At 55.6% G+C, this 14,348-nt stretch overlaps 1 protein-coding gene across 3 annotated transcripts in view; it reads left to right on the top strand.

Moving 5' to 3' along the window:
• The window catches only part of AK7 (adenylate kinase 7), a 63,399-nt gene that overhangs the window by 610 nt on the left and 48,441 nt on the right, over nucleotides 1-14,348 (top strand). For all 3 annotated transcript variants that reach the window (XM_062181543.1, XM_062181542.1, XM_062181540.1), the window contains exons 2-4: nucleotides 3,501-3,689; nucleotides 7,735-7,843; nucleotides 13,689-13,783. In XM_062181543.1, the coding sequence (XP_062037527.1) occupies nucleotides 3,501-3,689; nucleotides 7,735-7,843; nucleotides 13,689-13,783 (393 nt within the window). The remainder of the gene's footprint in view (nucleotides 1-3,500; nucleotides 3,690-7,734; nucleotides 7,844-13,688; nucleotides 13,784-14,348) is intronic.

The following is a 14,348-nucleotide window of genomic DNA, read 5'->3' as shown; positions in this document are numbered from 1 at the left end:
CTGAGCCGCGGCTCACTAGGCTAATCCTCCGCCTGCAGCGCCGGCACTCCGGGTTCTAGTCCCAGTTGGGGCGCTGGTTCTGTCCCAGTTGCCCCTCTTCCAGGCCAGCTCTCTGCTGTGGCCCGGGAGTGCAGTGGAGGATGGCCCAAGTGCTTGGGCCCTGCACCCTCATGGGAGACCAGGAGGAAGCACCTGGCTCCTGGCTTTGGATCGGCACAGTGCCCTGGCAGTAGCGGCCATTTGACGGGTGAACCAACGGAAGGAAGACCTTTCTCTCTGTCTCTCTCATCTAACTCTGCCTGCCAAAAATAAAAATAAAAAGACCTTTTCAAAGGCAGAGTTACAGAGACAGAGACAGAGAGATCTTCCATCCCCTGACTCACTCCCAAATGGCTACAAAGGCCAGGACTGGGCCAGGCCAAAGCCAGGAGCCAGGCACTCTATCCAGGTCTCCCACGTGGGTGCAGGGGTCCAAGCACTTGGGCCATCTTCCTCTGCTTTCCCAGGCCATAGCAGAGAGCTGGATCGGAAGTGGAGCAGCTGGGACTTGAACCAGCGCCCATATGGATGCCCACTTCACAGGTGGCGGCTTTACCCACTACGCCACAGCACCAGCCCCTGTGACTACACTTTCCAACAACACAAGCTGCTCAGGACAGGATGGGGCCCAGCCCGTCCCACCTGCACAGGCTTCCTACGTTGTGCCACCAGCTGCCCACACACTGGTGACGTGGAGCGCCAGAATCTCTTGCCTTCCAGTTCTCAGGCCTGCTGGGGTCTCTACAGGAGACCCCGTCCCATGCTGCAGTCCCCACGGCTGGTGGTCACCAACAGCTCTGGGCTAGTGGGCCCATCACTCCCATTCCCTGGGAGTCTGCCCTCCGTGTCTGCATCCATCTTCTTGTAAAAACACCAGCCTGTGGCGTGACCAGCACGGCTGCCTGTGACCTGATGACCTCTGCAAAGTGGCCTATTTCCAAATCAGATCCCATGAGCTTGGTGCACGCAGGAATTTGGTGGTGGGGGGTGGAGGAGCAGCGGTCAACCTAGTACACCACCTAAGCTTCACCGATCAAAAATGGAGATGTAGGTGGGTATTTTATGTTAAAATCATTAACAATATATGTAGTACATATATTAAATATATTTACATATATGTGTATGTATGTATTGGAAGGGATGCAAAACACATGACACATCTTCCAAATTACCTGACAAGGTTGGAAAGAGAGGGTAGAGACACAAACAGAGCTGGGACAATACAATTATTGTTTTAACGAAGGGAAACACCCAAAGGACAGGTGGGGTGCTGGCACTCGGCCTGGCGGTGAGGAGGTATGGACTCCCATATCACGTAGCGGAGTGCTTAGGTTCAGTGCTTGGCTCCAGCTACTGATGACAGAACTTCTGCTGACAGGGACCCTGGGAGACAGCGGTAACGGCTGGAGTCCTTGGGTTTCTGCCACATTTACAGGAGACCAGGATGGCTTTTCCGGTTCCCAGCTTCAGTTCCAGCCCAGCCCCAGGCACTGCACGCATCTGGGAAGTGAACCAGCAAATGGAACCTTTCTCTCTGTCTCTCTCTTATTTCTGTCGCTCTGCCAAAATATGTGTGTTTTTCAAAAAGTTAGATACTGATACAGAGAAGGTAGACAGATAAGTAGGCCGTCTGTACACATGAATGTCTTGAGGGCCATACGGTATCATCACTTCTGTAGGATGGTTTCATTCATCCATGAGTTCCTGCTAAATGCTAGGCACAGAGGATCACACACACACACACACACATGCACACACGCACACACATGCACACATGCTGTTTTGATGTGTGATGATGGCCCTGAAGGAGAAAGAAAGGAGGATGGTGTTTGTAGCAGACAGCAGCTACTTCAGATAGACTTGCATGCCAGGGCTCTCCGGATGGCTGACATTCATCAGACGTGCGTGGGCGGAGGCTCAGGCTGGGGTGGGGCGGGGCGGGGTTTACTTCTCAGCAGGCACAGTTCCAAGGTGGGACAAGCTGGAGGGCTTCCCAACTCAGAGTGGCCGGGGTGCAGTGACCCTGGCCTTCCAGGGCCAGCTTCTCCATGGGGCACAGCGGGCAGCATGCTGAGGGTCCACAGACCTTCAGGGGCCTGAAAAGGTGTTTTAATGTCTTTTGAATTCAGAAAGAAATTAAATTTTAGCACCAAACATTTTGCCTAAATAACTTGCCATCAAAATATAATGTTTAATAGTTTTTATGGAGGGAGGGTCCCACAAAAGCCAGAACGCAGCATCCTAACAGTGATGCACACGTAGTCAGCGCTCTGTGATATTTGATATGTAAAGGAGTAGAACACAGAGGGTTGGATCACGCACCAAGAGTTTGGTGCGATGTGGTGCAGCCGGCCAAGCTGCCGCTTGCAATACCAACATCCCATATTGGATGCTGGTTCGAGTCCCAGCCACTCTGCTGCTGGTTGTGACTGGGAAAGCGGTGGAGGACGGCTCACGTATACCCGGCCCTGCCGCCCGAGTGGGAGATCTGGAGGGAGCTCCTGGTTCCTGGCCCCCTTTTGGCCCAGACTTGGCTGTCGTGGTCATTTGGGGAGTGAACCAGTGATGGAAGATCGATTAATCTCTCTCTCTCTCTCTCTCTCTCTTTCTCTCCCTTCTCTCTCTTTCTGTTTCTCTCTGTTCTGTGGCATTCTAAATTGCATTCTAAATGCAGTGAAAAACCACTGGAGTATATACATCAGAGAGGATTGTGATTAGCAATGAGGGTGGGAGAGGAGTTTAACTTTTTACTTTCATGGAGATGCCCTCTTGATCGCTCATTCTTTTTTTTTTTTTTTAATTTATTTGACAGGTAGAGTTATAGACAGTGAGAGGGAGAGAGAGACAGAGAGAAAGGTCTTCCTTCCGTTGGTTCACCCCCCAAATGACCACTACGGCCGGAGCTATGCTGATCCGAAGCCAGGAGCCAGGTGCTTCCTCCTGGTTTTCCATGCAGGTGCAGGGCCCAAGCACCTGGGCCATCCTCCACTGCCTTCCCGGGCCACAGCACAGAGCTGGACTGGAAGAGGAGCAGCCAGGATTAGAACCTGGTGCCCATATGGGATGCCGGTGCTGCAGGCAGAAGATTAACCAAGTGAGCCACGGTGCCGGCCCAATCTCTCATTCTTATAATGTATTTTATAATAAAATGTTTGGAAGATTTATTTACTTATTTGGGACAGAGCAAGAGAGAGGGAGAAGAAGAGGTGCAGAGAAAGAGGTCTTCTATCTGCTTCTGTCCAGTCACTGCCCAAGTGACCTCAAAGGCCAGGGCTGGGCCAGGCCGCAGCCAGGAGCCCGGAACTCAGTCCAGGTCTCCCGTGTGGGTGACAGTGGCCCAGGCACTTAGGCCACCTTCCAGTGCCTTCCCGGCACATTAGCAGGGCGCTGGGCTGGAAGCGGTTCATCGGCCGCCCTTCCTTGGGTTTGCTCCCGGGAGTCAGGAGACTTCTCTCTTGCAGTTCCTGTCTAACTGCGTAGTGGGGGCTTCGCTTGAAGAAATCACAGAGGAAGAGGAGGAGGAGGAGGAAAGCAAGTCGGCCATCCTGGAGGCCTCGCTGGCCAAGCTGAAGGAAGGCACGTTCCAGATCGTGGGCACGCTCTCCTCGCCTGAAAGCCCTCGGCCCAACTTCGCGGTGGAGACCTACTCTGTAAGCCCAGGAGGGTATTCGCCGGGTGTAGACAAGGGGAGGAGTCACCCTCTGCTCCAGCACCTTTAGGGTATGGCAGACACAGAGACTGGGGGATGGGCAGGGCAGGGCTGGGGGCCCCTCACTGTCCCCTGTCTCCATGACACGGCTTTGGCGGAAGCAGTGACACATTCTTGGGAAGGGTAGATCTCCTTTGAACCTTCAGACTCGCGATTCTTCACCCTGTGCCGAAATCTGCTGTCCTGGGGGACCCAAGGCAGCTGGACCACGGGGGGAGCCACCTGGGAAAGAGGGACAGCCCTGGGTACCAGCTGCTCGGGAAGAACAGACTGCTGTGTTGCCGACTGAGAAACCGCTGCCTCCACGTGACAAATTGTGCGCGTCCTCATACTGAGATACTTGCCCACGCCCAGAAGGGTGGCCCTCCGCTCCTTCGGGGCTACCTCCTCCCTCGGTCCTGCCTGCACACACTGAGCTGTGCCATGTGGCTTTGCATGCGCCCCACCCTGGAACGGCCTTCCCTCTTTGTTCATGCCATCAGCCGTTTTCGCCCTTTAATTTATGGGGTCGCCTCCTCCAGGAAGTCACCCACGAATCCCACTTCTCCACTCCAGGCCTGGATTCTGAGCTCCACACACCCCCTCCCTGCCTGCGACCACTCCGTATCCATGGCATCCTTGGCACCTCGCACCGCCGCGGGCACAAAGCAGCCCTCCAGCGACACTTGTGAGATGGACCAGGGTCCCTTCCCCGACACCTCTGGGACTTCCCCAACCACCTGTTGCCTTTCTCTTCTGCGCGGTCACTCGCTGCTGACTTCTTCCCTCCCCATGCCTGTGCTCAAAGCTTCTCTCACTGCGAAAAGCACGGATTGGCCGTCGGCCTCTTTCTCCGCCCCTGAACTTCAGAAGGGGACAGGCCTCATTTGCAGCCTCACTGTCTCCCCAATGCTGGCAGGCCCTGCCCCCACCCCTGCACAGGGAATGCCTTGGTCAGGGTCACCAGTGATGTCCCGGCTCCCCCGGCTTATCTCAGCCACAGGGCGGCTGACCAGCCCGCCCCGCCTCCCCTGTGCAGCCTGGCGCCCCTTCCAGGGGTCTCTCCAAGGCCTCCCTTTCCTCTTTGCCTGCTGATGTGCCCCAAGACACCTTCTCTCCCATAATAGGTGTCTTTCCTAAGTCTCAGGTGTCCCTATGGCTTCAGCTCCAGGCCAGTGCTGTTGCCCAAGTCCAGCTGCCCCCGCTCCCCTCCCACAGCTGTCCTGAAGCACTGCTAAGCCAACACTCCCCTCTCACATTCCTCTCCAAGACCTTGCTGCCATTGGAACCCCCCCTATTGATTGATTGAGTGATTTGAAAGGCAGAGTGACGGAGAGGGACACACACACAGCAGATTCCACTTGCTGGTTCATTCTACAAATGGGCAGGACGGCCAGGGCTGGGCCAGGCTGGAGCCTGGAGCCTGGAGCCTGGAACCCCACCCAGGTTCTCCACGTGGGGTGGCAGGACCCCAAGGGAAAATGTTCCACTGCCTTTGACCCTCGTTACCAGGGAGCTCGACTGGAAACAGAGCGGCCGGAACGCCCACCAGCTCTGATACGGGAGCCAGTGTCCCAGGCAGCGGCTTCACCTGCTGTGCCACAGCGGGGCCCCAGAACTCCCGATCGTTACTAAGGACCCTGCTGTCGCTATCACTTGGGGCTGAGTTGGGCGCAGGTAATTGGGGGAAAAGGCAGTGCAAGCTGACGGAATAGATAAGGAAACCCATCAGCTGTTGCAGCTGGCTGCCCCGAAGTGGCCCTGGCTTCGGGGCTGACATGACTCAGGGACCCCAGCTCCTCTTCCTGCCCCTTCCCGGGCTTACCCTCCTCTGGGGTGACTGCATCCCAGGCGAGGCGGGCTGGCTGCAGTAGGCCAGCGCCGTGCGCTCGTGCACAGTGACACCCTGATGAGGACTCACAGACCTGCGCTCAGCAAACCTCTCCTTGAAGCTCACGGTCTCGGGCTCAACCCATGGCCTTCACTGAGCCGGCCTCTTACCCCAGGATCTGCAGGCTCACTCCTTAAGCTAGAGGCCAAGTTAACTCCCCATGGCAGGGAAAGAGCGAGAGGACCCGGCTGTTGGGGACTGGCAGCGGGGTCCCCTAACCCGTTTATGGTGCACTGGCTATGGGCTCCTCTCTCCCCCTTGTCTCCCGTATCCTGCTGGTCCTGGGATCCCCAGCGCAACTCTGCAGCCTTCCCCACTGCCATGGCTCAGGTCTCCACCCTGGCTCGCTGGAATGGGACTCCGTGCATGTGTACAGAACACCCCAAGGATGCAGGCAGGGGTGGTCTGGGGGCTCCCAGCCCAGCAGGGACCCCAACATGACGACAGAGGAGGGACCCAGCACCACCTGGGCCTCTGATGAGCTCTCAGCCTCACGCCAAGAGCCAGGCAAATGGAGCTTTGTGTCCCCCGGCCCCCAAAGCTGCTCCACGCCCTGCAGGTGGCCCTCCTGTGGGAGGTCAGGATCTGCTGGAGCCGGGGCGTGGAGGCGGGACCTCCAGGGCTGGGCAGAGCTCGCCAGGTGGACATGGGGGCAGCGCTTAGGGAAGTGCCCACTGTGCTTGGGCATTGAGAGGACCAGGGTAGCTGCAGTAGGGCCGTGGGAGCTGGGGGAAGCCAGGCTGGCAGAAAGGTAGGCAGAGTTGAGGGTGGGAAGCACTGGGCTGGTGCAGGTTGGAATGGGTGCCTCTCTCTGGCCCAGCAAACCACCTGCTGTTCCCTGGGCACTCCACGCTCTGCCAGGCAAGTTCGTATTTACCCTGAGAAATGACCCCATCTCCCCGTAGTCCATCAAACCTCAACAGTGGATTTCTAACACAGCCCTTTCACATGTTGGCCGCTAAGGCTGTGCAGGTTGTGCACTGCACAAGGTTCCTGGCTAGGGAGGTGAGTATAGAGCTGCTGGTATGCTCTGCCTTCTTATAATTTTTCCACCCACAGCAGGTTTTTATCCCAGTTTGTACAAAGGCTTAGTATGTACCTAGCTGTGTCCTTGCCTGTGTTTGACCATGAGAATCTGCTCAGAGGTTTTGTAACAACACACACACGATGATCCCTGATTGCAACCATCCATCCCTCACTTTTGCCTCCATCCTCGGAGTGAAGGGCCCACAGATGTTTGCTGGGTGGACTAAGGACTGCGTGAACCTGGGTGTTCCGAGTGGCCTGGACAACCATCTTCTGGCCCAGCGGTGAGATGCCAGTTCAGACGGCTGTGCTGCCCGCCGGAGCGGAGCGCCCGGGTTTGATGCCCGGCTCTGCTCCTCGTTCCAGCTCCCGGCTAATACCAACCCTGGCAGGTGGCAGTAATGGCTCGGGTGATTGGATTCTTGCCACGGTGTGGGAGAACCGGCTTCAGTTCCCAGCCCCTGGCTTCAGCCTAGTCCCCAGTAACCCCCCCCCACCCCGACTCAGATGAATCACGTAAACAACACAGTGAGCGCCAGTTACTTGGCTCTCATGTAAGAACTTTACAGTTCTATCCACTGAAAGTCCTGGTGTTTTCCGTGCGGCCCCGACTGTCAGCTGCTCCACGCTACCCCACGGCTGTAAAGTGGGCAGCTGGATTCCATCATGAGGATTCTGAGACAATCCGGATTAATCACTCGTCGGCACTCGTGAGTGATCCCTGGTATCCATTGCTCAGATAATCCTGCGTGGAGTCTGCGTTAGGGTTCGAAGCCGCTCTCAGTTTCTTGCAGTGTGTTCGGTTCCTCCCTTCTGAACCGCAGTGTAGACAGAACGCAGCCATAGCGCCTAGGGTCATTACGTAGTTGTGGAATCATCTGTTCCCGGCTGTTTTCACAAACTTCTTTGTTACTCGAGAACAGCACACAGAAGAGAGCCAGAATTTCATTTTAAATAGAAACTCTTCTGCAAACATTTCCCGTGGGACTCGAGTGTAGCGAATCTAATTTGGAAACCGTGGTTCTGTGGAAACGCCAAGGTTGCCTTGGTAGCTCCCTGCTGCAAAGCCACTGTCGATTTTCTTTTTCAGATCTTCTCTCGAGAAGAACTCCTCCTGCGCCTGCTGGAGTGCGATGTGATCATTTATAACATCACGGAGAGCACACAGCAAGTGGAGGAAGCCGTGTGGGCAGTCTCTGGTCAGTAAGGGGCACTCTTATCTCTAAGGGCAGCATTTGTTTTTTTTTCATTTGACAGGCAGAGTTAGACAGTGAGAGAGAGAGAGAGAGACAAAGGTCTTCCTTCCGTTGGTTCACCCCCTATATGGCTGTTACGGCCAGCGCACTGCAGGCTGGGACTGGGAGCCGGGCTCTGATATGGGATGGGGCGTCCCGGGCAGCGGCTTAACCGGTGTCCCACAACACCTGCCCCGCTCGTTGTGTTGTTGTTGTTGACACTTTGTCGTTGCTGCTTCTGTGTGGCTTACTTTGCCCGAGAGTCACCTAACGAACACCAGGCAAATTAGCGCCCTGGAAAAACTGGTCTGAGGCCCAAAGGACGAAGCCCAGGCTGCTGAGGGTGCCTGAGGATAACCAGCCCCAGAGTGGTTATTCTTAATTCAATAAGTGTTCCCAATGCCAAAAACCAGGGAAGGCTGATAGATCATGCTTTGAAAAGTGGAATGGCAGAAAAAGAGAAAGGATGGGGCCGGCGCTGCGGCGTAAGGGTAAAGCCACCGCCTGCAGTGCCGCATCCCATATGGGCACTGGTTCTAGTCCCAGCTGCTCCACTTCCAATCCAGCTCTCTGCTATGGCCTGGGAAAGCAGTAGAAGAGGCCCAGTCCTTGGGCCCCTGCACCCACGTGGGAGACCTGAAGGAAGCTCCTGGCTCCTGGCTTCGGATCAGTTCAGCTTTGGCCATTGCAGTCATTTGGAGAGTGAACCAGCGGATAGAAGACCTCTCTCTCTCTCTCTCTCTCTCTCTCTCTCTCTCTCTCTGCCTCTCCTCTCTCTGTAACTCTGACTTACAAACAAATAAATAAATCTTAAAAAAAAAGAAAGAAAGAGAAATGAAAAGAGAAAGGACCAAAATTTAAAAACAAACAAACAAGCAAACTACATCCCCTGAGCCCCTCGTGTCTCAGAGCGCAGTTCGGTGCTGTTCAGATTCGTCTCCTCCCTAAGTCTGGAGCAAAAGAGGCAGCAAAGCCGCGTGTGTGAGCCCCCGCCCCAACCTGCGGTGCCAGTGACATTCCGGTGCCTTCCGGGGTGGGGGTTGTGCGGGGGGCCAGCTGGATCAAGGGTCAGCGAACCTGGTCCGTCAGTGGCCTCGTGAGCCCAGTCCCATTACGGAGGAAAAGCAGGCACAGGCACCATGTTCCCCAAGGGTCAGGTCCCCATTAAAACTTACGTACAAAATGCAGAGCTCCATTCCAGCTTCGGTTCAAAGACACGGAAAGGAGCCTTGGAAGCAGCCGTGCCACACTTAGGGAAGCGGCGACAGCAAAGCAGTGCCGGCCGTGCGTGGGCTGCCTCGGCAGCTCGCAGTGTGGGATTTCTCATTCACAGCTCTGCAGCCAGATCCCCGGATGGCGGCTCCCACAGGGACGGGGGCAGTGCCCGTTTGAAGCCTGCTCCTGCACGTGACAGGTCACTGCACTGTCTGAAATAGCGAGCAGGCGGAATGTTCACTGAGCACCTGTGTGCCAGGCTTTGGAAGGTGATGTTTCTTATCGTATGTTCTTGCCATTGTCTCTACACGTTTAATGCCGCTCTCTGAAATAAAGCCTCGGCATGTTCCGAAAAGTAAAAAGCGCAGCTGTGTGGGCCGGGCGTTTGGCACCGCCACACAGCCACCACTTGGGAAGCCTGCATCCGTATTGGAGAGCCTGGTTGGAGCCCTGCCTGCTCTGCTTCTGATCCAGCTTCCTGCTAATGTCACCCTGGGAGGCAGCCCAGAGGGCTCAAGGACGCGGGTCCCAGCCACCCAAGTACAGGGGGGCACAGGAGATGTCGACTGAACTCAGACTCCTGGCCTCAGCCTGGCCAGACCCTGGCTCTTGTAGGCATTTGGAGGGGAGAACCAGTGGATAAAAGACTGTCCTCTCTCTCTCTCTCCCTCTCTCCCTCTCTCCCTCTTCCTTTAAAAAAAAAAAAAGGCAAAATAAAAACAATGCCATGTGTTTCCTCCCTACACCGCTAACAGTCTCCCAACGTGGCCTTGTCTGTTTAATTCACACAGATGCCTGCGTGGCTGCCCCTTGATTGTGAACTTGACTTCTGCCACTGAGCTCCTGCTGTGACAGATGAGCACCCACCCACTCCCAGGACCACCTGACGGAAACCCACACTGCTGAGCCTTGAAATGTAGACTGTTTCTGCTTCCTTCTTCATTCTGATAAGAGCTTTAAAGAATTAAGAAAATGTTACTTAAAAAAAAAGGCCGGAGCTGCGGCTCACTAGGCTAATTCTCCGCCTGCGGCGCCGGCACTCCGGGTTCTAGTCCCAGTCAGGGCGCCAGATTCTGTCCCGGTTGCCCCTCTTCCAGGCCAGCTCTCTGCTGTGGCCCAGGAGTGCAGTGGAGGATGGCCCAAGTGCTCTGGCCAAGCCCCTGGTTCCTGGCTTTGGATCGGCGCATCGCACTGGCAGTAGCGGCCATTTGGGGGTGAACCAATGGAAGGAAGACCTTTCTCTCTGTCTCTCTGTCTCTCACTATCTAACTCTGCCTGTCAAAAAAAAAAAAAGTTATTTCTCTACTCAGAGAAAAGTTTGAATGGAGTTATGGAACTTTTAGAAAATCATTTATCTATTTAAAAGGCAAAGAGAGACAGAGATCTGCCTCCCAAACACCCCAAACAGCCAGGGCTGGGCCAGGCGGAAGCCGGGGGCTGGGAGCTCAGTCCAGGTCTCCTGCATGGGTGGCTGGGACCCGGCTCCTTGAGCCTTCGCCCGCTGCCTCCCAGGAGCACATTAGTAGGAAGCTGGATCCGACTTGAACCCAGGAGCTCAGATGCATGGGCTGCGGGTGGCGCAGGTGGCGTCCCGACCACCGCACCCACGCTCACCGTGCCCACGCTCGCCGTGAATCCCGTCATTTGGAGATGCGGAGCCTTGTGTCTGCAGGAGCGGACTGCCAGAGGCCTTCTGGTCTGTCACCTGGCTCAGGGGGGCCACGGCTCTGGGGACAGTAGAGGCGGGGACTCTGCCATTTTTCCTGATGCAGAATCTCAGATTGTGTTTTTCTTACAGTGGATATGTATTACATTTTAATAAATTTTTAAAAGATTTATTTATTTATTTGAAAGGCAGAGTTACAGAGAGGCAGAGACAGAGAGAGAGGTCTTCCATCCACTGGTTCATTCCCCAAATGGCCGCAACGGCCGGAGCTGCGCCGATCCGAAGCCAGGAGCCAGGAGCCAGGAGCTTCTTCTGGATCTTTCATGCGGGTGCAGGGGCCCAAGGACTTGGGCCATCTACCACTGCTTTCCCAGGCCATAACAGAGAGCTGGATCAGAAATGGAGCAGCTGGGACTTGAATCGGCGCCCATATAGGATGCTGGCACTGCGGGCAGTGGATTTACCATCTACGCCACAGCGCTGGCCCCTTTTAATAATGTTTTATTGAATTATTTTAAAGTGTTTCAGAATTCTCCCACCTCGCTTTTCACAGATACCATGGAGGGAAGGCAGGATGACACAGGAGAAAGAGAGAAATGATTAGGGATGAAAGAAAACCTTTCATATGTGGCTAAAGGGTGTGTTCAAACGGGAGCAGGCAGGTCACTTTGGGACCATTATAAATATCAGGAATGCAAAGGGTAACCCAGTTTGAGGGCCTCGAGGTGTGCCAAGTACTCACAAAATAGGCCAGTCTGAAGCCCAGCATGGCAGTAAAGGGAAAAAGACCAAAATTGATTTGTTATTGAATAGAAATAGAAGCTAAATTGGTGTTGAAGCTTGGGCTGCAGACACGGCTCCGAAACTTGGTTCCGTGACCCCGTCTCATCTTGGGCTAGGCTTGACTTCCCAGGCGAGGAGCTCGGCGTTTCCCGGTCTGGCCTGTTGGTTAGAGAATCACCTCGCGAACACAGAGATGTGCGGCGATGCCTCCGTCACACGGACCTCTGCGCCCTGCCGAGACCTGACTTTTTTTTTTTTTTTTTAATTTTTGACAGGCAGAGTGGACAGTGAGAGAGAGAGACAGAGAGAAAGGTCTTCCTTTTGCCGTTGGTTCACCCTCCAATGGCCGCCGCGGTAGCGCGCTGCGGCCGGCGCACCGCGCTGTTCCAATGGCAGGAGCCAGGTGCTTCTCCTGGTCTCCCATGGGGTGCAGAGCCCAAACACTTGGGCCATCCTCCACTGCACTCCCTGGCCACAGCAGAGAGCTGGCCTGGAAGAGGGGCAACCGGGACAGGATCGGTGCCCCGACCGGGACTAGAACCCGGTGTGCCGGCGCCGCAAGGCGGAGGATTAGCCTGTTGAGCCACGGCGCCGGCCGAGACCTGACTTTACAGCTTAGGGTTTGCTCTCCGGAGAGGCACACCCCTGGAAGAAGGCGTCAGTGGAATCCTTTGCTGACTGCATGCAAGGAGGTTCAATTCTGTTTTTGTTTTTTGACAGGCAGAGTGGACAGTGAGAGAGAGACAGACAGACAGAAAGGTCTTCCTTTTGCCGTTGGTTCACCCTCCAATGGCCGCTGCGGCGGGCGCACTGCGACCGGCGCATCGCACTGATCCGAAGCCAGGAGCCAGGTGCTTCTCCTGGTCTCCCATGGGGTGCAGGGCCTAGGCACTGGGCCATCCTCCAGTGCACTCCCGGGCCACAGCAGAGAGCTGGCCTGGAAGAGGGGCAACCGGGATAGAATCCGGCGCCCCAATCGGGACTAGAACCCGGTGTGCCGGCGCCACAGGCGGAGGATTAGCCTATTGAGCCGCGGTGCTGGCCCAATTCTGCTTTGTTTTGTTCAGTTTTTTTAAAGACTTATTTATTTGGAAGGCAGAGTGACAGAGAGAGGTGGGGAGATAGAGCAAGATCTTCCATCCGCTGGTTCACTCCCCAAATGGCCACAACAGCCGTGGGTGGGCCAGGCCAAAGGCAGGAGCCCGGAACTCATTCTGTGTCTCCCACATGGGTGCAGAGGCCCCAGCACTTGGGCCATCTTCCACTGCTTTCCCAGGCGCATTAGCAGAGAGCTGGATTGGAAGTGGAGCAGCTGGGACTTGAACCGGCGCCCATATGGGATGCCAGCACTACAGGCAGAGGCTTAACCTGCTACACCACAACATTGTCCTCAACATTTGGCTGTTAAGTGAGTGTGTAGAGAGCTCTCTGATAAAGGGACAAGCACTTTGGAAAGCAAATACTCCCCTTCTGTCCACCTGTATTCTACTTACCCATCCCTAGAGGATGGATGTAGCCAAGTGCTCCTGCCTTACTGATGCTCTCGACCAGGGTCTCAGTCCCCAGGGCAGAGCTCCCACAGCCAGGCAGAGCAGAGGGAAGGCGCACCTTCCTCAACAGCTTCCCGAGTCAGGGCTGCTGTATGTGAGATCCCAAGAGGGCTTACCCTCTGGTCGGGGGGCTCTGCAGCCCACCATGTCTACCCTGCTCCATTCTCCACGCAGACGGCAAAGCCTGCCTCTTTCGTACCCAGCCCTATTACTTTCCTCTATGATTCTGGACCAAGTGTGCCTCAGTTGCCCCGTCTGTAAAACGGACATAACAGCAGTCCCTGTCTCATAGGGGTGAGAACTCAGCGAAGCCCAGGAATAGTTCTAATTCCGGTCGCGAGGGTGGGTATTGTCAGCAGCCGCTCCTTACAGAAGGGGTCGGGCAGTGGGAGGGAGGACCAGAAGAGCAAAGCTGGGCGTACAACCAGGAAGCAGCAAAGGCAGCACCGCCCTGGCGTTAGGCTGCTCCTGGAAGGGGTAACCCAAGCCCCCTGCTAACTGCCGTGCACGACTTCCAGGGTGAGTGCTGTCTGCACACACACAACCGCTCTGCTTTTTTTTTTTTTTTTTTTTTTCTTTTCCCTTGGCCCTGCAGCACTGAATGAAGAAATCATCCATTTTGAAAAGCGGAAAGTATTTATTTTGGTATCCACGGTGATGACTTGGGCGCGATCCAAGCCCCTGGACCCGGTAAGTAGGGAGCGCCAGCTTTCTCTTGGGCAACGCTTCTCTCTCCGTGTGCAGAGGGCGCCGTGTGCGGGGAGCTGTGTTTCCTTACACTCCTGAGCCCTGTTCCATAACGGGCAGTCAGCAGAGCTCACTGACTCCTTCAGTTGTAGGGACTGCATTGTTTTGTGCCACCAGCAGTGGCATCTTTGTTAGACGACGGTCCCAATAACGTCGCATCAACAGCAGCCTGCGTGCAGGACCCTGAAGGCGATTGTAAGGTTACAATGGGGACCAGCGTTGCGGCGCAGCGGGTTAGGCCTCCACGTGTGACATCTGCATGCCATATCCGAGTGCTGGCTGAAGTCCCGCCTACTCTCTTCCGATCCCGCTTCCTGCTAATGTGCCTGGGAAGGCAACAGAAGATGGCCCGAGTCCTTGGGCCCCTGCCACCCCGGTGAGCCACCTGGGCGGAGTTCCAGTGTCCTGGCTTCAGCCCTGCCCAGCCGTGGCTGTTGCAGTCATTTGGGGAGTGAACCAGCAAATGGAACATCTCTGTTCTGTCTCTTCCTCACTCTCTGTCATTCTG

This window comes from Lepus europaeus, chromosome 22 (assembly GCF_033115175.1).
Source record: "Lepus europaeus isolate LE1 chromosome 22, mLepTim1.pri, whole genome shotgun sequence".
Classification (NCBI taxonomy): Eukaryota; Metazoa; Chordata; class Mammalia; order Lagomorpha; family Leporidae; genus Lepus; species Lepus europaeus.
This window is presented reverse-complemented; position numbering and strand designations above follow the sequence as displayed.